This window comes from Apodemus sylvaticus, chromosome 3 (genome assembly GCF_947179515.1).
Source record: "Apodemus sylvaticus chromosome 3, mApoSyl1.1, whole genome shotgun sequence".
NCBI lineage: Eukaryota > Metazoa > Chordata > Mammalia > Rodentia > Muridae > Apodemus > Apodemus sylvaticus.
In genome coordinates, this window is record NC_067474.1 from 125253421 (window position 1) to 125277598 (window position 24178).

General features: G+C 35.9%; 1 protein-coding gene across 1 annotated transcript in view; it reads left to right on the forward strand.

Moving 5' to 3' along the window:
- Faf1 (Fas associated factor 1) overlaps nt 1-24178 on the forward strand; it is a 301749-nt gene that overhangs the window by 198998 nt on the left and 78573 nt on the right. Inside the window, exon 13 of the mRNA XM_052176992.1 lies at nt 1287-1441. Within this exon, the coding sequence (XP_052032952.1) occupies nt 1287-1441 (155 nt within the window). The remainder of the gene's footprint in view (nt 1-1286; nt 1442-24178) is intronic.

Genomic DNA, 24178 nt, shown 5'->3' on the forward strand with positions numbered 1-24178 from the left:
CTGACTCGCTGGAAGATGGAATAAGACATTTCTAAACTTGAGTTTCCTTTTATGCTAATGAGGTTATGAGTATCCCTCTACAGAAACACTCTGGAGATTTATGTAAATAATAATTGCAGAAGTAAGTGTATCCTGTTTATAATAGATGATTTTACAAAATTATTCTGCCTTATTCTCATCTCATACAAACTTGTGTTTTGAAGAAAGGATTGTCATGATTACTTTTGTATTATTTTTAAATTTAATTTCTTAATTAGTATTGTTCTAAGCATCAGACTTTGTTAGCCTTTCATCAACCCATCCCTTCTGTTTAGACACTTTCTTCTGTTGAGAATCCCACATAGCATGTTTTCATTTACTGTCATTATACCCTTATTTAATATGAAAAGAAAGATCCCCCCACTTCTTTGAAATCTTTCTTTGGTAGGATTTCACAAAGAAGTTCATATCCTTAGGAATGTCTTCATATATATACAGATATATTCATATTCCTTGCCATAATCTGTCTTTTTTCTGATAACTGTGACTGTTCTTAGACTCAGCAGTAAAAAGTAAGTCAACAAATATTTCCCTCCTTTCTTTGCTGTCATTGTAACACTGAGATACTGCAAATTATCTTGTTTCATTTTACTTTTTAGATTATTTTATGGACTGTCCAACTATGACAGAAGACACTTAAGAGAGCCTGTGTCATTTCTTATGGATTAAATGTTTTTCAGTCCTTTTTTTCGAGTGGTAATTAAATGCTACACATTCTTTAATAGAGGCACATGTTAAGTTTCAAATTATCTGTTGAATTAAAATTTTTTTAATATTTTTATTTTTTATATTCTTTGTTTACATTCCAAATGATTTCCCCTTTCCCAGATTGAATTAAAATTTTTAAATTTCATTTTAGACTTTCCAAGTAGAATAGGTTTTTCAAGGATTTTGCTCTCTTAGTGAAGAGTTTAGAGTTAATATAGTGTGTATTAAATATAAAGAATGTTAAAAATATTTTATTTAAATAATGTGCAGTTCTGCTCAAATTAGGCTTGCACATGTTAATAGAAATCTAAGTTTGTGGTCTCTAAAGCTACATTCAAGCAGCCTAACCTCTTTAAAATATAAGCACAGAAAATGACTAAGGGTAGTAGCTGCTCTGGGAACCCTGAAGATAAGGTGTGTTTTTAGGGAGTAGCATTTAAATTGTCTGTGCTGTTCATAGACACTGATTGAGCCTCTCTTGGATTCTAGAAGTCTTATGTTAGCGGATATTTTAATCGATTTTTTTCTCTTCTTTTCAGAGAAAGCTTCTTGCTATCTACCTCCACCATGATGAAAGTGTACTAACTAACGTGTTCTGCTCACAAATGCTTTGTGCTGAATCCATTGTTTCTTATCTGAGTCAAAATTTTATAACCTGGGCTTGGGATCTGACGAAGGACACCAACAGAGCAAGGTAATACCGTTATTCACAAGTTGTAAGTTGGGTTTCTATTAAAAAAAAAAAGTCCTGCATTTGATTTCTCGTCATCATTATGAATGTTTCCAGCCTTACCATTGAATGCTTTTCCGTTATACTTCAGTAGATAAAATCTGTTATAGCAACACATACAGTTATTACAAATATAAAAATACATGTTATAAACTGCTTCTTAAATTAAATAACATGGAAAAAAGTATTTTTGTCTTTTAATCTACACCAAGGCAGTTTTTAGTAAGTTGTTGATTATTTAAAGAAAATCTGTGTTTTTATTATGTTCATAAAAAAGCAAAGCAAATCTAATAGTAATTCTAGTAATAAGTTTTTTGGGTTTTGTGTGGTTTTTTTTTTTTTTTTTTTTTTTTTTTGCTTTTCTTTGAATAACAGCAGTGAAAAAGGCAGAACGTCCTGGACTACTCCAGTGGAGTTGGTAATAGCTTTACTCTAGCATATGCTAATTGATCTAATCGCTTTATTGCACACATTCTTTTGCACACAGCCAGCAGGGCATCCATATTCTCCATAGGAGGAAAAAAAAACCTTTTTCTAGTTGTCAGCATAAAACTTAGTTTGCTGATCATAATATCTGTGGTAAGTAATTCTTCATAATCTGCCTCTCAGAGCATTTTTTCTGAAATATTTTTTATCATGTTTAATTACACTGTGGTCATAACATCCCATCATGCTACTTTTGGTGTGTTAACAGTCATAATCACAGACTTACAAACAGGGAGGAAGATTAAATTAATTCACTTCAAAGCAGCCCTATCAGAGTTCCTTAACAAGCAATTATAGAACAATTAGAAAATATTTGATTTGTCTTTTTATTATCTTAATGGCTGGCTGGAGTTTGGATCTTTATTCAGACTTAATTTTATATAATCTGAATCTGGAAAGATTCTTCTTTTATCCATGAGGCAAAAGAATGGTGGAGCAATTTTTTCATCTAATAACTTCATTTCTTTAAGCAAATGGTTAGGAAAATTTCTAGGATGACTCTCTTCTGCCTTGGAAATGTTCCCTGTTATACATAAATAAAGAACCTTTAGCACCTGTATTTGTTTAAATTAAATCAGGTTATTATTCACACTCAGTTAAAGGTGATGAAAAGCAGTGCCAAAAACAGATAAAAAATGCAGCATCCAAGGTCTTTCATGAGGCAAAATATGTAGACTGAGGACTTGGCTAAATCTTTTGCCATTCAGTGGCAGTCAGGACTCTCCTCCTTTTCTTTTATCCACAGCTCGGTGGAGAAGGAAACATTATTTCTGAACCATCTGTAGTGGCTAAGTTCAGCTGGCTACCTGCTGTCATTTTGTTCTATCCTTCATTTAATTCCTTAGTTCCTTTTATTTTACAATGACAAAAAATAGCAGTGTAGATTCTTTTGAAAAACAGTGTTTGAGGGTTTTTTTTTTATGACTAGCAATCAACAGCCATGTAATTGCTTTGTTATGTTTTACTAAAGAAGTCTGTTAAGTAGCACAACTTTGATACACTAGTAATAAGAGTTTGCAGGTTACAGAGACACCTGTGGTGACCAAAGCGACAGAAGCTGCTTATTAGAAAGAGCCAGTACAGCTGTGTCCTATTAACTCCTTATGACACTTTAAAAAAAAAAAAAAGAAACGAAAAGAAAAAAGATTCTGTTTAACTATTTCACAGTGAGTTGCAGGACTGTGAAGTATGATAGGCAGTTTCAATCCACATTTTAAGAAATATGGTATCCATTCTTGTCTTGAACATAAGAAATGATACTAAATACTAAAAATAGAAACATCTGGAAATTCAGTTTAATAAGCATTGATAGAAACTACAAATGGGGCATTGCAATGAAAGAGAGTATAACTATTTGTGGAATTTAAGATAATTATTGTGTTCTGTTTCTCTATGTGAAAGTAGCAGATAGAATGCTGTAACTACTTTTAATGACCAGTCCCATCATCATTATTAAGCCAAATTAGAAAATGCATATTTTATAAATACAAGATAAAAGTTCATTAAAATAGCATATCTCCCAAATGGCAAGAGTGGATTTCCTTTGATCTATAAAACTGTAAGATAATTAGATTGATTTATTGCTACAGATTTCATATTACCTAATCATAGATAAATTTAAAGAAAATTGTTTAATTGGATTTCCTGCTGCATGATCCTTCTTAGATATTTTATATCACATTTATCCAAAAATATTTGTCAGGAAAAAGGATTGCATCATTCATTTGATTCTTTTCACTTTCACTTTTCACTTTTCAATTGTCATTCTCAATTCTGTAAAATATTGCTTGTACTAAAATTTATTGACCAGTAAGCTATATCCTTAAAGCATCAGTTGTATATTACTAGAGAACTGAATTAGGAAATTTACATATGCAAAGATAGAGGTTCCCCATATCGGAGATTCATGCTGTTTCCTTCTAACTAGCCTGCCCACCTGTCCATCTTCCTTCCAGCCTTCCTGTCTTCCTGCTTTCCTACCTCCTACCTCAGGTAGCCCAAGCTGACCTCAAGCTAAGTTATGTGGGGTTGGGGGTTGAACCCACAGTTTCAAACATACTCTGCAAGCATGCTACCAACTATGGCTAGCCTTAAACTGTGATTTCTTTATAGCAGATATAGAATATTTTATTTGAAAATAAATTCTTGGTAGTTTTTCTGGTCTCAAATCAGCCTGTCTCAGTTACTCAATCATATAAATGTAGAGAATCCTACATCTGAACTATTTAGATGGTTTCTTGGTAGCATCATGGGACTACATCTAATGCTATACCTCTGGATATTAATGTCCAAAATGAGAATGAACATGCTGATCAAATACTATTCTTACTTAAGAAATACTATAATTAAGCCCATAGAAATGTCAGACCTCCGGAAGGAGCTGAAGGTGTTTGCAACCCCATAGGAAGAACAACAATATCAACCACCTGGAACCTCCGCCCCCCCCCCCCCCCCCCAGAGCTCCCATGGACTAAACTACCAACCAAAGAGTACACATGATGGCTCCAGCTGCATGTGTAGCAGAGGAGGGCCTTATCTGGCATCAGTGGGAAGGGAGGCCCTTGGTCCTGTGGATGTCACAGTGTAGGGAAATGCTAGGGTGGGGAAGTGGGAGTGTGTAAGTGGGGGGAGCACCCTCATAGAAGAAGGGAAGAAGGGGACTGGGAGTTGCAGAGGGGAAACTGGGAAGAGAGAAAATATTTGAAGTGTGTAAATAAATAAAATAACAAATAAAAAATAATTAAAAAAAAGAAATATCAGTCCTCCAGTCCCAATTTGCTATGAACATTATATGTATATAGACAATGAATAAGAGATATTGAACCAAGTGAGTGCTTTGGTTTTTATAGATCTGAGCAACAGTCACACTAATATAAATTAATTTCCTGATTTGTCTAACAAAATTTTTAATACTTTTATTTTATAAATACTATTTTGAAGCAGAACCTTATCATATAGTTAAGACTATCTATTCTCTGCCTTTTGGGTGCTGGGTTTGTCAGTCCACACCACCATGCCTTGCTGAAGAATGGATTATTAAACATTTTATAAGTTGTTTTGTCTTAATTTGGATTTCTAACATCTAAAGTGATGCAGATAACTAGGTAGAATAATCTATGTCAATACAAAATAAATTACAATGAATTCTGTATTGAATATGGAACATCCCAAATCTATACTGAGATCCCACACTTTAGTAGCGTTGAGTAGCATCTTCTCCCTTACTAAATGTAATCTCCTAGAAAAGCTTGTTTTTATTAAGCATAGTACCTAGGAAATCAATACGTGTATCTAATTCCACCTAAAAACGTTGCTTATAATTTCAGGGTTTCGTATTTAAATGTGCTTTCTTAGTTGGAAAGGTCTGTAGTCTTGTTGGCTATAGTCTAGTTGGATTTTTAGAGCCATTCATTTTACAGAAATAAAGAGAGTCCTTGGTAGTCTTCAGAGGTACAAAAGGTATGTATACTTTCCTAACTGTCCATTTGTCTAGAATTCCTGATAGAAATATAAGATACATGTATAAGTGAAACAATTAAATAAGACCTGATGTTACTAAACAAGGAAATTGTATAAACCAATTCCAGACAAATCTAAAAATTCTTTGGTTAAATTTATTTTATGTACTTCTACATTTTGCCTACATATGTCTGCACCAGTCGTGTGTCTGGTGGTCATGGAGCTCAGAAGAGATTATTGGATCCCCTGGAAAAGGAGTTAGGGATGGTTGTGAACCACCATTTCGGTGCTAGGAATCAAATTTGGGTCCTCTGTAAGAGCAACACTTGATCTTAACCACTGAACTATAGCCTCATCCCTGGAAAAAAAAAAAAAAACAAACTACCTTGAGAAAAAAAAATGTGTGTAAATACTTTCTGAGTGTTTAATATGAACCAGAATTGATGCTGAGAAGCTGCAGATGAAATGCTACACAGCATACAATACTAGCCCTCAAAAATAGTTAGTAAGCAGGGTCAACAAAGTAACTAATTTGTAAAGTGTGTTCAAAGTATTTAGAAGTAAATTTCATTGTGAATTCCTGTACCTCAGAAGGTCTCAGAACTACTTGAAAGAGACAATACATAGAAATATAAAATAAAATGGCCAATATTACTCATTCTGTTCACTGATGTGTATGTTAGCATTTCTAGCTATTGGGTTGCAGATGTAGAGCAGTATGCTGCTATGTAAAGCATCATAACTGAGTGTTTGGAGTGGATTCAGTGGCTAAGATAATTGTAGCCAGAGGCAGAGCTACCAGCTGATGTGTATGGCATTAACTTTACCCATCCGGTATAGACAGATCCAAAGAAGTTTTTGATAGTGATTTAATTCAGTGTTGGCATATTCTTAGTCAATAACAGAGATCAATTTTTTCTTTGGATGTTTAACAACAGAAAAATATCATAGAGTCAGCTAATACAATTTAAAAATGTTTTATTACAGTGTATTCTTAGTTAATGCTTAGCTCTGGAAGAGTAATTACTTAAAATTTAAGAATAGAGCTAAACCTCAAGAAGTCTTGCAGCTCCCAGCCCATTCCTGTTTCTTCACTCTGGGTTACTTTGTATATATGTTCCATTATCCCTACAATGGCTAATGTTAAGAGTATTCTGTTGTATAGTGTTTCCCTGCTAGGTTGTCATTCCCCTGGGGTGCTGTGTCTATAATCTCATTACTTTGCACTGTGCCTTTTCAAGAGTAAGTACTATATTGGTAATAAGTAAGTAATCTCTTGTAGGTGTGTTTAAAAAAAATAATGATAAAAGTGTACCACCTTGAGTAATGGTAAGAAAATTAGACTTGCTGTTGTGTTTCTAATTGTTTCCATTTCCCCTGAAGCCACTGATAGGAATACTAAAACTGAAGCCTTGCTTTCCCTTACAACATGAACAATAATAACAACAAAATGCCCTAACTTAACAGTTTTCTACTGGCACCAGAAGACCCTACCCTGTGCTCGTGTGCCCCTGGGCCATCTGGCAAAGGGCTTGACTTTCAACCTAGATGAATTCTTCTAGTGGTTCCAGGATTTATTTCCTCAGTTTTTACCATGTCTCTGGTATCCCAGAAGCAATTGGTCATTCAAACTGGGCCATTCTGAGAGTATATTGGATCTCCGTTAATAAAAGTAAACATCTATAGGAGGAGAGTATTAAACTGGCTATAAGTTGAGTTTTATATTGGGGCCCTAAGTACCTTTCATCCTAACAGCGGAAGTTGCAGAAACTTGAAATAACGTAACAAACCCCAGGGCAAAAGTTCAAAAGCTAATATCCACAGGCAATAGAATTATGTCTGTGAACACTTGTACTAACTATGCATATCATTTGAGCAATATCTGAATTATCATAAATAAGACAGTATAAAGGACTAGCACAGTAAGTGTTTTTCTCGCTTCTGTTAAATCTGTTTGGCACATGAGAAGAGTGCCATGAAAGACCTCCACTTTGAGTGCCCTCTAGACTGAAGGTGCTTCATTCAGATAGATTACATAACAGACGTTTCAGAGGTAAAGCACCTATTAACCAGGAATCGGTGGAAATTAATAGGTATCTTGTCTTCTCATTAGGAGCATCTGAAAGGCATCGCTGGTATATAATCCCAAGTTGTAGCAAACCTAAAGTCACCTACTGAGTTCAACTAGGATAGTACCAGCTCGATATTCTGGGACCTATAATTATTTTTAAAAATAAATCGCTTATCTAAGTTTTTGTATAAAAATATTTTGCACAGGGCTGGAGAGATGGCTCAGCGGTTAAGAGCACTGACTGCTCTTCCGAAGGTCCTGAGTTCAAATCCCAGCAACCACATGATGGCTCACAACCATCTGTAATGAGGTCGGATGCCCTCCTCTGGTATGTCTGAAAACAGTTACAGTGTACTTACATATAATAAGTAAATACATAAATAAATAAATAAATAAAATATTTTGCATAAAAGACTAAATCAAGCATTGTACATTATTTCTAAAGAGTGATGAAAGTAACTACTTCAACTAGGAAGTTCTGATAGTGCTTAGGTTACACAGATTGCATGTAACACATACAGCATTGTGTCAAATTTTGTATGCACAGTTAATACAAGAGTTCATAGACATAATTCTATTACCTGTGGATTTCAGCTTTTGAACTTCTGCTCTGGGTTTGTTATTTTAAGTTTCTGCAAACTTCCGCTGTTAGGATGACAGGTACTTGTTAGCCTTAATACTCAAGTGATAGTTTTCCACTAATCTTTGGCAAGAGTTAATTGACTTAAGGCACTTATCATCAGTAGGTTGTCTTCATCTGTATTTTCCATCTCAGTAATTAGTCATAGTCACAGTGGCTTACCCTCAAGTCCTAACTCCTTGGTGGTTCATGCCTGGCTGAAGCCTAACTGATGATGTTACTTTCTCTACTTCCATTTAATCCAGCAAATATAACCCAGGTGCAGGGACTGCATGAAAGACATGAGGAGTGTTAATTTCCAGCTGGTAGGTAACCTAGGAGCAAATAAGGGTTCTACAGAGTTATGTGATAAAAACAGATGAATGTGTTGTGGTCTGAGTACTAAGACTTCCAGAGAGGTGTCATGCTGGACTTCCATATAATTTTCCCAAAACAGCTATATTTTCTTTGTGCAACATTTTCCTTCCAGTACTTTTAAAGAAGTGTATTGCCATCCTAAACATCCCAGGTCAAAGGCTTAATTAATGCTTTAAAATAAAGGTTCCAAAACACCAGGAGAGTTTGTCATTTTCTCCCTGGTTTGTTTTGTGAAGAGGGAGGAGAGAAGGTGAGGAGGAACCCCTCCTGTTCCATGATTACATCCTGCCCACTCATTTTCTCCTTTTCTCCTCTGCTTTTGATTTTTAGTGGCGGTCTTAACAGAATGTCAAGATCAATTTGCAGCATGGTTTAACTCAAGGTTTGCAGTTCTGCCAGCAGCAATTGTCCCTGCAAACAATGCTGTGTGTTCTTGTAACTTCAGAAGCTTTTAGAGGGATCATGGCAAGGGCAGCATCTAATGACTTTATTAGTGTAGGGTTTCAAAATGGGCTCCGTAATTGTTCATATCTCTTGTCAGCAAGTCATAATTACTGTTCAGCATTGTACAGGAGTACACTTGTGAGTAGTTTTCTTAATAGTACTGAAAGGAAGGGGAAGGGGCAATGGGTGAAAGGTGATGGCCTCTTACTATTAAGAGTAAGCCGGTCTCTATGCAGAAGATAGTTAAACCATCTGTAATACATTCTTTACTCTTTAAAATTTTATTATCTTTTAAATATCCTTTGAAGTAATTTAATATTACCACTTTATAAGCCATTCTTAGTTCCAATTCAGTACTTTCCACACTACTTCCTAGTCCTGGAATTACAACTGCCTGATGGTACATGAATTGTATTAGGAATATTTATGGTAGGAAAATTCTCACCTGTTCTCCATATTAATCTAATTACTATTATTCAGGGAATATGCATTTAACTCATAGTTTTCAGAAGGCAGTATATATGAGAATATAGAATAGGAAAATGCTAGAAAAAAAAGAGGCAGTATGAAAGCTATGCTATTGACATGCCAGCCAAAGGTATATCACTGTAAATTTATGTTTTTATCAAATCCTGCTTTTGTCATGTAAGTTATTACTGAGTTCCGTGTGTTCGTTCTCGTAAGTCCTCTCTGCTTTGAATGCTCTAGATGTACAGAATTGAAAGCATCTTCACCTTTTGAAAGCCTTGGCACCTTTGTGACCTATGGCTAAATCTTACCTCCAATGGCTCTTATAGTTTAGAAAATATAGTGTCAGAAATATGACGTCAGTTACTTGGCTCAGTGTTTGTGTATATTTCAAAATTTGAATCATAACTGTAACAAATAAAAGAGATTTCTAAAATGAAATATTTCAAAATGTATATATCCACTGTCTCTTGCTGTTTTTCTAGCTTAAAGTTGAAAAGGTATGAGATTATTTTATTACTAATGTCTCTGTCATTATTAATCTTTTTTGTTATATTTTTGTTTTTAATAAGTTTTTATTTTTGAAATTATATTTACATCAATTTCCCTTTTCCTTTTCTCTTTCCTACCCCTATCATTCACACTTTTCTTTGTTCTGTTTCTCATTCATGACCTTTCTTTCTTTAAGTACTGTTTAACACAGACACACACTCCTAAGTACATAAAAACAAGTTGCTCGGTTTGTATATTGGGGCTGACCTTTGCTATTAGTAACCAATATCAATCAAGGGGCTAGTTTCACTGTAAAGACCATTTTGCCCACTCTCAGAGTTCCCCAGTTGCTTAAAGTGCTTTGTCTATGGTTGAGACCTCACAGGCTTCCCCCTTCTGTGCTAGTGTTTCCACTGGTATCATCACCACTGGTTAAGATGCAGAGAACAAGAAATCGTGTGGTCCCCATTTACAAACCAGAAGAACATCCCAGAGAGGCTGCATCCATGAAGCCTCTTGTTTTGTCTGTCTGACTGTTTGTTTGTTTGTTTGTTTGTTTGTTTGTTTGTTTGTTTAAAGGTCTTACTGAAAGCATTTGTAACCCTGATAGAACAGGAACTTGTTATAAAGATCACCAGGGTGGCTTGGAACTCTCAAAGATTTGTCTGCCTCTGCCTCCCAAGTGCTGAGATTTAATGCATTATCACTCCTAGCTTCATTGTTAGTCAACATTTATTTATGCTTGTTTCTGAAGGATTTTTACTTATCGTAGGTTCTATATAATTGAAATCAGTAGCATGTATCTTGTTTCTTCTTCCACAATCATTGGTTTTAAGTTAACCAGAAGAGTTATAAAAGAAATACATTAGTTCAATCAGTAAAAAATATGTGGAACCTGGTTTCTCTGACATTTTGTCTAGTATTTGCTTGTCAGTGTGCATTACTTATGACTAACAGTTTTAAAGACCTAATTTATCAAATAGTATTGTTACTCATGGAAAAGTTCTAATGCTGTGGAATAAGTTTAGGTAACTCATTTATGGAAGATTTCAATTTTTTTTAATTATTTATCTTATGCATATGAGTACACTGTAGCTGTCTTCAAACACACCAGAAGAGGGCCATTGGATCCAACTACAGGTGGTTGTGAGAATTGAACTCCTGACCTCTGGAAGAGCAGTCAGTGCTCTTAACAGCTAAGCCATCTCTCTAGCCCCAATTTCTTTTTCTCAGACATATGCCTATATTTCTGAAATTGTTAGCATTGGAATACCAGGGGGAAAGTGATAGGATTTCTTTTTTATTGTTTAATCTTTTTAAATCTGCCCATCATTTTTATTTGCTATTGGCTATAGCCACAACTTAGAGAATCCTGAATAGATTACTTTGTTTCCTTGGCATATTCTCAGCACTATACTAGTTTTTTGAGTTTTATTTTTAAGATAGGGTTTCATTATACAGTCGTGGCGCTTTCCTAGAACTCACTATGTATGCTGGCTGGTCTCAATTTGAACTCATATAAACCCACCTACTTCTGCCTTCTGAATACTGAGATCTAAGGCATACACCACCACACCTGGTCTAAAGTAGTCATAAATATTCTTTCTGCACTCCAAGATTTATTTGATCTCAGTGAGCTATGTTTTCATATTCTTAATTCACTAAATATGTTACATTGCACTCTATTCCCAATCCCATTTACTTAAGAAAGGAGAAGCCATCAAAAAAGACCAATAATTCTGTTTTATGCCCTTGTTTTTCTACATTTAAATATTCCCTATTCAGAAAGTCACATGTAGTCTTATGTATTAAAGACTATTATTTATGTATTATTGTCCAGAATTCTCTTTCAAAGCACCCTCATTTCATATTAAGCCATTACATGTGGACATTTTAACGTTTATTCTCTAGCTCTTCCACTGGAGTATAAGCTTAATAAGGCCGAGTGTTATATCAGTTGTTTTCACTTTTGTCCTTATTATGAGGATCAGTATTATTTGTTGACTGCTATAAGAGTACAGGATGATTGAGAATATGGATGAATTTTGAATTTAACCAGACCAGAATTCAAATATAAAGACCTTGAGCAATTTGTATAAACATTTATTATGAAGTTTCCCTATTATAAAATGAAGCTTAAACTACATACCTCAGAGTTGTTCTTTCAATTAAATGAAATAATAGATTTATAATTCTGGCTTAACAATAACAGCAAAAATTCCATGGTACTGTCATAGAAACAGACGTATAAATTATCTGAGTACAATACACTAATACAAACCCACATACTATGGCCTATATGATGGCACAGTAGGTAAAGGCACTTGATATGCATACCTGGGGTCCTGAGTTCACTTCTCAGAATCCACATAAAAGTAGGAGGAGAGAATCAACACTACAAACTTATCCTCTGACTTCCACACATGTCTATAGCATGTATACCTTTTATCACCGTGCAAGCACACACAATACAATAATAATAATTAATAATTTTAGTTAATCTAAACAGCCACAGCCACCCTATTTTTTACAAAGATAGAAAAATTACTAGAGAAGAGATAGCCCCTTCAACAAATGGTGTGAGAAAGCTGGGTATCCATATGTAGAAGAATAAAACCAGACCACTAACCCTGATTGTGCACAAATATTCACTCCTAATGTAGCAAATACCTTAATGTAAGACATGAAGTTCAGAGGTGTAACATTTCAAAATACAGACATGGTCATGGACTCTGAATCAGATTCAAGTAGCTCTGGAAATAAGGCTACTAGTCACACCTACAGAGAATATCATGAAATGTAAAAACTTATGCAGAGAGAATTGATTCCACCCCACATACACTCCAAAATAGATAGTTTTAAATGCCTGGCACATAGTGCTTAATGCATTTACTTATGCACATGTATTTGGTTTTTAACTTAAATACATTAAAATGTTCGGGGAACAAAAAGTACGCGTATGAGACCACTCTCTTCAATGACAGATGAATGCATTCATCTTAGCCTATGTTTCTGAATCTCATTGCAAACAATTCCTTAAAGCATCTCCTTGTTTGCCTTTCTGGAGTCCCTATTGTCCATGCTTAGTGTGCTCAAGATCTTGGTAGTCTACCAACATTCATAAACTATTTCTATAAGCTGCTGTCCTAAACTTTGCAAGGATCTGAGAGTGAGTTTGTTGGTATGTGCTTTTTAAAACTAAGTTATTTATATACTTCCCTTCAGATTCTAGTCATTTCTTTGTCATTCCTCCCTTTATTATCCTAGTTATTCTATCCATTTGTTTATCTCCCCTCCCCTGAAAAAAATGACTAAGCTTTTACTATATGCTGAGTTGCTAGGGTTAAGTTGGGAAGATATTCTTTCCCCCTCATTTTCTCTCACTGATATATCTTAAATGTAGTGTTAACCTTAAATATACTGTTAACTTAAATATAGTGTAAAACAAAAATAAATCAAATCAATTGAAAACTAATTAATAATGACAAATAGATGAATATGTATAAGCACTTAAATTTTCTACTAGAATATGAAATTCTGCTCAATAATACCAGTGAACTGGGAAAAAAGAGAAAGTCACTGGCATATATATGCATTCATTACACCTTTTTTGCATATGGTATGATCTTTTTTGTTTTTTGTTTTTTGTTTTTGTTTTTTTTACCCTTCCCCCTCCCTTAAGATGGCCGCCCTCAGTGGCCTATTTCTAGTCTTCCTGGCTTCATGTGTGCTCCAGATTGGACATATCAAAAGAAACGAGTCAAAGTGTGACCCACACATGAGAGGGAGCATCCAGCACTGACTTCCAGGGGCAGAGCAGCCTCACGCGATATCGTGCTTTCAGGTTTTATCCTTTTACCATCAGATTTCATTTATTTTTACAGCTGTGTAATATTCAGTTGTGTTATATACCACAGTGTCCTTATCCATTCATTAGCTGGTGGACAGCGTGGTTGATTCCGTTTCTTAGCTGTTGTGAACTGAGCTGCAGTATGACTTAGGTGTTTTCAGGAGTGCTGCAAAGAGCAGTGGCATGCAGGTATCTGGGTTACACGTTGACTTGTGGCCATTGGGGTACAGCTAAGAGTGGCAGATAGCTGGGTTTGTTTGTTTATTTAGTGTGTGTGTTTGTGTGTGTGTGTGTGTGTGTGTGTGTACATACCCTTAGGTCTTCAGGCTTGTATGACAAGCACTTTTACTTGCTGAGCCATGTCCTGGGCTCTGATGGAGGCGCCCCCATACTGACTTGCTAGCAACTACATGGTTTATCTTCTCGCCAGCCTCTCTCAGTGTTCCCTTCTGCATCTGCTCTTGCTACTTGCATTTCTTTTTTTGTTTGTTTGTTTGTTTTTTTCTCAATATATTTTTTATTTACATTTCAAATGATTTCCCCTTTTCTAGCCCCCCACACCCCGAAAGTCCCATAAGCCCCCTTAGATTTTTCTTTATTTACATTTCAAATGTTATTTCCTGATTTCCCCTCCAAAAACACCCTATCCCATCTCCCCTCCCCCCTACTCACCAACCCACCCACTCTATCTACCCTGTCCTAGCATTCCTCTATACTGGGGCATCCAGCCTTCTTAGTACCAAGGACCTCTCCTCCCTTTGATGACCAACAAAGCTATCCTCTCCTTGAGCTTCGTTTGGTCTCTTTGTTGTGTCTTGGGTATTCTAAGCTTCTGGGCTAATATCCACTAATCAGTGAGTGCATACCATGTATGCTGTTTTGTGACTGGGTTACCTCACTCAGGATGATATTTTCTCGTTCCATCCATTTGCCTAAGGATTTCATGAATTCATTGTTTTTAATAGCTGAGTAGTATTCTATTGTGTGAATGTACCACATTTTCTGTATCCATTCCTCTGTTGAGGGACATCTGGGTTCTTTCCAGCTTCTGGTTATTATAAATTAGGCTGCTATGTGTCTTTATTACATGTTGGAGAATCTTCTGGGTATATGCCCAGAAGTGGAATAGCTGTGTCCTCCAGTAGTACAATGTCAAATTTTCTGAGGAACCGCCAAACTGATTTCCAGAGTGGTTGTATCAGCTTGCAACCCCACCAGCAGTAAAGGAGTGTTCCTCTTTCTCCACATCCTCGCCAGCACATGCTGTCTCCTGAGTTTTTGATTTTAACCATTCTGACTGGTGTGAACTGGAATCTCAGGGCTGTTTTGATTTGCATTTCCCTGATGACTAAGGATGTTGAACATTTCTTTAGGGGTTTCTCAGCCATTCAATATTCCTCAGTTGAGAATTCTTTGTTTAGCTCTGTACCCCATTTTTAATAGGATTATTTGGTTCTCTAGAGTCTAACTTCTTGAGGTCTTTGTATATATTGGATATTAGCCCTCTGTTGGATGTAGGGTTGGTAAAGATCTTTTCCCAATCTGTTGGCTGCTGTTTTGTCCTATTGACAGTGTCCTTTGCCTTTCAGAAGCTTTGCAATTTTATGAGGTCCCATTTGTAAATTCTTGATCTTAGAGCATAAGCTATTGGTGTGCTGTTCAGGAATTTTTCCCCTGTGCCCATGTGCTCAAGGCTTTGTCCCTCATTACACATCATCGTTACTATCCCATTATGGAATCCTAACAATGCCTCTCCAGATTTCCTGACATTAAGTATCAAGAATGAATTTTAGTCTATGACTTTTCTATTTGAGAATCATTAGACAAATAGACAGCTATTTTCTGCTGTTGTTTTGCAAATGACAGATTTTTTTCAAATGAAATTTTAAAATACTAACCTTATATAGAAAACAGAGGGCTTTAGGTTAATTCTTTTTTCAGTAATTCTCTTTAGGGAGCTTAGGTAGTATGGTCCATAAATACTACTCTGATGAAGTAACACATGGCAGACAGATAGACTGGAGGAAAGCCTTGCACTGTCAGTATGCATGCTGGCTCTGTCAAGCAGCAGCTATTCCAAGTGATGTGCACCCTTACTAACTCTGAGTTACAGGTTTATTATTGATTGGAATCTTTGATGAATGACAAAAGTGCTAATACTTTCCTATGTTGATCTTTTATATCTTAAAATCTATTCCTGTGTGTGGAGTCTTAGCTTTCCTACATTTCTCATCTGTATGCATGATACTTCTTTTTAAATATGAAATTATGTGTAAATAGCAGAATTCAAGAGACTCTAGCCAGCTTTGGAATAAAGAATAAATTTAATTCTGAAATTAGGTGTCTTTATCTTCAATATGTAGACAAGACAGCAGAGACTCAGATAAAGTTGTCCAAAGAAACAGCTAATAAATGACAATGTGAGGCCTGTCTGTCTTCAGTGTCTTTGTTCTTTCCTCAAGACTGTGCTATATGCGTAGAATATGTCAATATTTGGATGATTTGCAGGTTTCCTAAGTCAGTGGGTGGTTTTAAAAACATAATTATACAAAAGTCTAATTTGTGTAAAAACATCAGAAACAAAGTATATAGTCACAGACTTGCCAATCAACACCTACTTATTTTGCAGGTCTAAATAAAGGGTGAATCTCATTGGGAATCCTGAAGACTATCATACTTTATACTATTTGTAGATTGAACAGGTTTTAGAAGTAAAAACCAAAAAAGAAGGCCCTATTTCCGACATGGTCATAGTATGCTTTAAGGTTCCTGAAGCATGAGTTGGCCTACTCATATCACAAATACATGTAATATTAGAGGCAGATAAGAGTAGATTAACTTCCTCATAAGGGTCCAAAAACATAACCTTGCACTGTAAATTTTAATCTCTCATTCTCTCTATTTTCCCCTAGAATGTAATCTAAACTATTTAAATCCAAGCCCCAGTCATAGACCACACTACTGTTCATTGCCTTTGATTAGTAGAAACTAAAATTTTCTGTATCATTAGGACAAGTCATTTTCTTGTCATATATCCAATAGTCCCTTCTGTTTGTTGTCTAGCAAATTGCAAAACCAAGAGGAAGTGTCTAGAATTTAATGTTCATTGCTCTTCTATAGCACTTGAAGTCTTCACTTCATTGCTAGAGGCCTTTAGAATTAATTATTCTATTAGTCCTTCTAGCTAATATTCTGTGATTTACATTTAAGAAAACTTAAGCTTAATCTTCAGTGGAGGATTTTCCTGACTTAAAGTAATGTTAATGTTCTTACTATTTGTCAGTAGTTCTGATACCCACCCACCACACTCCTGTGACAAGGTATCTTTGTATAACAGCCCTGGTTGTCCTAGAACTTGCTTTGTAGACCCAGCTAGCCTAAAATTCACCAAAATCCTCATCTGTCTCTGCCCTCTGAGTGCTGGGATTAAAGTTGTATGCCACCATGCCCGGTTTAGAAATAGCAATACTTAATGCAAGTGTCTGGAGAAAGGTTACTTTTATATTTGGGAATATTTACATGGACAACCAATTGAGTATCCAAGAATCCAAAATAGTAAAAGATCTGGAATTTTTTTAATTGTAAACATGACAGGTTTTGGGTATTTTAGGTTAGGAATACTCCAGCTAAACTGGTAAGAAAAAGTGATTTAAGATTGTTGTTCTTCTTTAAATAATTATAAATTATAATTATAATTTATTAACTATCTTCCCCCTCCTTGTTACTAAACTATCAGGTCTCAAAACCTTTTTACCAAGAGTGATTTATGCATAACAAGGAGAATAAGAGATTGCACAATTTGATTTGCTAGCGTATGTAAAGTTATATTTGTTCCCTAGTACCACCAAACAAGAGCAAAATATATAGGTTGTGTTTGTGTGTGTGTTGTTTTTAAATTCTGACGAGCAATTTATTAATACAACTTAATAGAAAATTTGAGCTTCAAAAAAATAAGAAATGCTTTTCCAAATCACTCCTCCCCAAATTACATTGTTTTCTTAAAATTGCTCTTAGTGTCTAATGTGCCTATATGTTTAATGTCTACAATATGCTTGAAAGGACATTGTGCCAACCTTTTAGAAAACAATTTTATAATGTGGATCAATAATCATTAAGTATTTGTGCCCTCTTGCCCAGTTAGTTAGCTTCACAGACTTTCTCTTCAGTAAATATTTGAAGATCTTCATTTTATTATATGTTTCATAGTGATTAAAACTGAAAATGCTCATATAGCTCAAAATTGTTGCAAACACAGTAAGATGTACATTTACTCAGTGGAATATTATTCACCTATCTCAAATGCCAGCATATTACCATGATAAACATTTGAGTGATAGTTGAATGTTATGCAGTTGTCAGCCTACAGTGTTTAATTTGGTATCCTGATAATTTTCATGCAAGCATATATTAACTAAACACCCAACTATAAAAGTGATAATTTGAAGATATATATACATGTATAATTTTAATATATACTACCAAATTACCAATGATATTGTTGATAGCAGTTTCACTTATGTGTGAAGTGACTTTTCTTCATCTTTGTTAATCTGATAAGGTTTAGCTGAAGGTGGATCAGTGGTAAGAGCATTTACTACTTTTGCAGAGGTTCAATTCCTAACATCCACATGGTGGCTCATAACCTTCTTTAACTCCAATCCCAGGAGATCTGGCATCCTCTTCTGACCTTTGTTGGCAACAGGTAAACACACGGTGCATAGACATACATGCAGGATAACACCCATAAAATAGTATAGTATTATATTATTTTATATAATTATAAAATAATATAATTTTATATAATTATAAAATAATAGCTCATAAAATAATAAAGGTAGTAAATTTTTTTTATTATACTGTACACTGTAGCTGTCTTCAGACACTCCAGAAGAGGGCATCAGATCTTATTATGGATGACTGTGCTCCACCATGTTGTTGCTGGGATTTGAACTCAGGACCTCTGGAAGGGCAGTCACTGCTCTCAACTGCTAAGCCATCTCCTCAGCCCATAATAAATCTTTAAAAATTAAAAATAAATAGGATTTGTACCTTGTTACTTATTTTGAACACTTTCACATGCCTTAGAGTTATCTGCTTCTACAGGCTGTCCTGTACATATTTGTTTATCTTTTACTCATTAGTGTATAAAAGTTACTTGTATATTAAGCCTTGTAATGTGTTTTCAAATTCAGAGGTCATTTTCATTTTTTTTCTTGACTTTTGTTATAGCAGTTTTTGCCATATAGTACAGGCTTCTGTTTTCTCTTTTACATTTTGATTTACACTAGCCATACTCGTCTTCTTGTGAACTTTTTAAAATTTTTTTTAGAATTTCATGCATAAGTACTATATTTACATCATTTTCAACCTTCCTGCCTCCAGCCCTTTCCATCCCCCTTTTTACTACTCAATTTCATGACTTCTGTTTCTGAAGTTAGTTTTGTTTTATTTACACACACACACACACACACACACACACACACACATTCTCTCTCTCTCTCTCTCTCTCACTCACTCACTCACTCACTCACTCACTCAAAAGCAAATATTAGGGAAAAAAAACCCTCACCTTGTTAGCCCATTTAATATTGCTTTCATTATGTACGTGTTTAGGGCTGAGTATGGGGACTAGATCAGCTGTCAGGTGGCTTGTGTCTGGAAAAGTCTGGTTTTCATACTCTCCGCAGCTGCTTTTCATCTGGGGTAAGGCCCTGTCACAATTTCCTGTCTACTTTGTTGTATTAACTAGTGTTGTTATTATGCATGTCTCAGCAGCCATATTGCTGTGATTCCTTGAGTGCAGAAAACCTAACATGTTTTAGAAGACACTAGCAAGCAGAATTTGGCTCCTACACTCTTTCCATCTCCTCTTCTATATGATCAATCCCTGAGCCTTAGGTTGCATTATAGATATACCAGTTGGGTCTAGTTACCCAATTCTTTATATTTTAACCAGTTGTGAATTTCTGTAATTGTCTCTATCTTTTATATCTTTGATGAAAGGTAAGAACTAGTCCTTACCTGTGGGTATAAAGAGAAGTACTTAGAATACAGTTAAAAAGTAACATTCATTTAAGAAAATGGCCATAGTGGTTTCTCCTCAAAGGTAGTTTGTTAACCTGCTAATCACAGGTAGTTGGTTAGGTTTATAGTGTTAGGCATGTAATCCCTCATGTGGAGTAGCTTTACATCCCAGTTGTTGGTTGTGTGATGCTATTGCAATTATTGAGGCTATCTTGCCAGAACTGTCATTGTTGTTCATAGGTTTTACATCTATGATCTATTTTAGGATTATTAACTGTTCTTATCCCTTGGCAGCTTGCATAGCACCTTTGGATTGTATAAGAATTGGTCCTTAAGGAGGAAGATTCTAGCTCATTTCCAACTCCACATACTTAGTCTGAAGTATGTGGTGTCTTCAGGAGTAAGGCCTTAACTTCAGGTTTTTAGAGGCAACCACAGGGAATGGCAGTAAACTCTATGGCCTGGAGTCTATTGGAATCCCCTGACTTCACACCTCAAAGGGAGGTTTCCCATGCCTGAACTGGGGCTTTGTTAGAGAATCTGTGTTTCTTGGGGACCATTAATGTTTTCCTATGGCTTTTCCTAACATCCTACATTCTTAGTGTTATTTTCTTCTTCCTTCTCCTTTTCTATTACATTCCTTTTTCCCTTCACAGATAGAGCGCTCTCTCTCTCTCTCTCTCTCTCTCTCTCTGTCTCTCTCATGCATGCACACACACACACACACACACACACACACATTTACCTGCTGTTGACTTATAACGTCAGGTTATTTACTCAAGTCTAAAGATTCAGAGCTAAGATCATCATCCTTACCAATCAGTAAATAAGAATTAAAACTATTTTGAGGTTTGTTTTTGCCTCAGAATGGCTAAAATCAACAAAACAACTGACAACAAATACTGGTGAGAATTCTAGGAAAGAGGAATCCTGATTCACTGTTGATGGCTTTGCAAACCAGTGTGGCCACTGTGGAAATCAATGTGAAGAATTCTCAAAAAGCAAGAAATGGATCTACTGTAAGACCTAGTTCTCTCATTCTTTGGCATATTCTGAGAAGACTCAGGATTGTACTTAATAGATACTTGATCATTCTTATTAATTAATGCTCTGGATAGCTGGGAAATGGAAACAACCTAGATGTCCTTCAGCTGATGGGTAATAATGAAAATGCTGTACCTACACACAGTAGAATTCTACTTAGCTGTAAAGAAAAATGAAGTCATGAAACTTTCAGGTAACTTAATGGAACTGAAAACTATTTCAAGTGAAGTAACCTAGATTCTTGTTACCTTAAATACATGAATAAATAAATTCCATTTAAATGTCTTTGTATTCGTTGTTCTCTTTTCCTGCTGTTGACGTCACTTTCACCTCTTTTGAACATTTGATCAAATGTCAACATTGCAATGAGTTCTTCCCTAAACATTGCATTTCGTACTATAACCTCCTACTCCCTGCTTTGTTTTCTGTCTTTGACCTGTAGCTCATAGACTTGTGAGCTCTTTGCTTAGGGCTACAGCGGATCTGAGATCACCATACTTAGCAAGCTAGTAGTTAACACTACCTAAGGAAACAAGATATAGTTCAGGAAGCTGCATTACCCAAAATATTGTTAGGATGACTCCTTCTGATTGCATTCAGAGACAACCAAAAGCCTTAAAAGAAAACTTAAAGCGTTTCTTGAAAAATGTTCCAAATGTGAACAATGCCTGGGAAAAGACATCTGCTAAAGGGATGATTCCTGTGCCTCACCCAGTTCTATCTAGTCAGAGTCTCCAGGGAAACTTATTCCCTGGGACACTAGAAGTTGAGGATCATTGAGTATATAGTCTCTGCAGCTTTGCTCTGTGTTTACCTAACTCAGTATAGATCAAAGACTTAAGACTACAAAACTCAAAGCTACCTCAAAGGGCAGAAGGGGTTATCCCAGCAGTGCTGAAGAACATTTCCAGCTGAAACTCCAGAAAAGAACTGAATGATGGGGAGGAAGGAATTGTAAAAATGTAGTTGTAGTCAAAATGATAACTCTCTGACTGGCTTGTTTTTGGTGTGCTTGATAAATCATACTTAAAGGAGCTTCACTGTGCTTCCTATTAAAGGGAAAAGGAAGAAAGGCATTGTGGTTAGTGAGACTGGGTGTGGCCTTTATGTTCCTTGTCTTCTACTCTGTTCTTTGTATCTCCATCAATGAACACTGATCAAACCCTGAACATGTGCATATATGTAAACAGAAAGTTGCCTTGGCCTTTTTTTTTTTTTTTAATGAGAAGAACTTTCTTAAACCAAAATCAAAAGAATTTAGTGAGCAGCTGCAGCTAAAGCATGGTATATGAAGATTTGACTCAAAGTATTGGATAATAATGACTGCAGGCTATTAGGTTGGACACAAATTTCATGTACTGAGTAACCTCTTATTAAATATGTGGTTACTGGTGTTGCTAGTTGTACTTATATCCCTGCATTTGTGCATGTGTCTTCACATGGAAGCCAGAGGTTAATATCAGGTATTCCTTTGGAGCTACCTTATTTTATGAAACATGGTTCTTCCCAGAGATGTGGGCTGACTGTTTAGGCTAGGCTAGCTGGCCTAAGAGCCCCAAACATCTTCCTGTCTCCACCCTCTTCGACTAGGATTTCAAGTACTGGATTTTTATATGGGATTTATTGATTGACCTCAGAATATCATAGTGTATGGCAAGAACTTTACTGGCTGAGCTATCTGCCCAGCTCTGTTCTTTGACAATAAAAGCAGTAATTGCTTTTGTTTAGTTACTATTTTGTTGTGCAAAAATATTTTTAGTGTTAGTGTGAACATACCATTTTTATCATAAAATGATGAAAATGTAACATAGCAGAGAGTTCAGTTGGAAAAGGCAGTTGACACCATCCCTACTGATTCAAGTTCCATCCCCAGGAACCATGAGGTAGAACTGACTCCAGCAAGTTTCCTTCTTATTTCCACATGCATACCCTGTCACATACTCTCCCACATTCTTACACAGACAGGCATACAAACAGTTTTTCAATGCTAAATATCATTAAGCATTTAAGAGTAACAACATAAGAACTACTTTTGAGGGTCTACCAAATATTAAAAGCAAGTTTGATTGTATTCTATATCCTACTTCATTTCTTTCTTGTAAAAGGGTATGTGTGTTAAAAATATATTCTTTCCACTTTATGTTGGAGTCATCTTTTGGCAATCAGATTGAAGTGTTTAGTGATAGTATTGCATCCTCCATCTTTTTTCATTCGAAAACAGTACCTGTCATACTAAGTAAACAGTAGGTTTATAGAATATAACTTCCTTAAGGCAAGTGTTGTGGCACACCTGTAATTCCAGCACTTACAGGGGTAGGAAAAAGATGTGGAGTTTGAGGTCAACATGGGCTGCATGAGAACCTATCTCAAAAAGTTAGAAGAGAGGAGGGTTTTTTGTTTTTTGGTTTTTTTTTATCATTTGGCCTTGTTTTTAAACTTTATTTTGTAGGTGTGTGTACACATTTGTGTGCAGCTTCATGAAGATTAGAGGCTGTTGGCATCCTGCTCTAGTAATCTTTGCCTTATTCCATTGTGACAGGGTTTCTCACTAAATCCTGGTCTAGGCTGGAAGACAGTAAGCTTCAGCAATCCTCTGCTTCTCACCTGCTTAGTGCTGAGGCTGCTGGCTTCTTATTGTGGATGCGGGGGCTCTCTCCTCAGGTGCTCATGCTTCCACAGCAAGTGCCCATCCTTTCCCACTGAGCCACCCCCTAATAACTTATTTCCTTCTTCCAATAAAGTCTGTGGTCATTGGTTTATGTAAGTTTTCTACAGTTCAAAAAGAAAATAGATTCCCCAATGTTGTAAAATGGTTATTTCCCACTTTGGAGTAGAAATTGCTGGAATCTAATGGTTGTAGCAACCATTTATTTATTCCTTCATGAAATCTGACTGAAAAATAATGAGTAAGTTGCAGTTGGGTTGACAATTTTGACCCATCCTTCAGGTATTCTGGAATAAATTTAACTGTTCAAAGTTGTGAGAAACTGTTCACAAATGTGAGAAACATATCTTTTCTGTTAAAACAGGTTGGTTTTACCGTCTCTATCTTTCTAGTTTTGAACTAAAATTTTAGCTAATGGTGAGCATCTCTTCCTTCCTTTCCATTTCTTCCCCCACCCCACCCTCTCCCTCCATCACAGTTCCCTGTCTCTTCCGTAGTCTTCTTTTTGCCCTCTCGAATGTGTACTCCTTTCCTTCCTTTCCTTTTTCTTTCCTTTCAACGGGCCAGAGGGCATCCTGTTCAGCTAGTGAGGCCAGTGCTGTGATGGCATCTACTGTGTGATATCCGCTCAATCCATTGGTGTGAAAGCAACAAGGACTTAGTTTTCTCCCTTTTGTAGGAAATAGCATTCCAACTGTTTT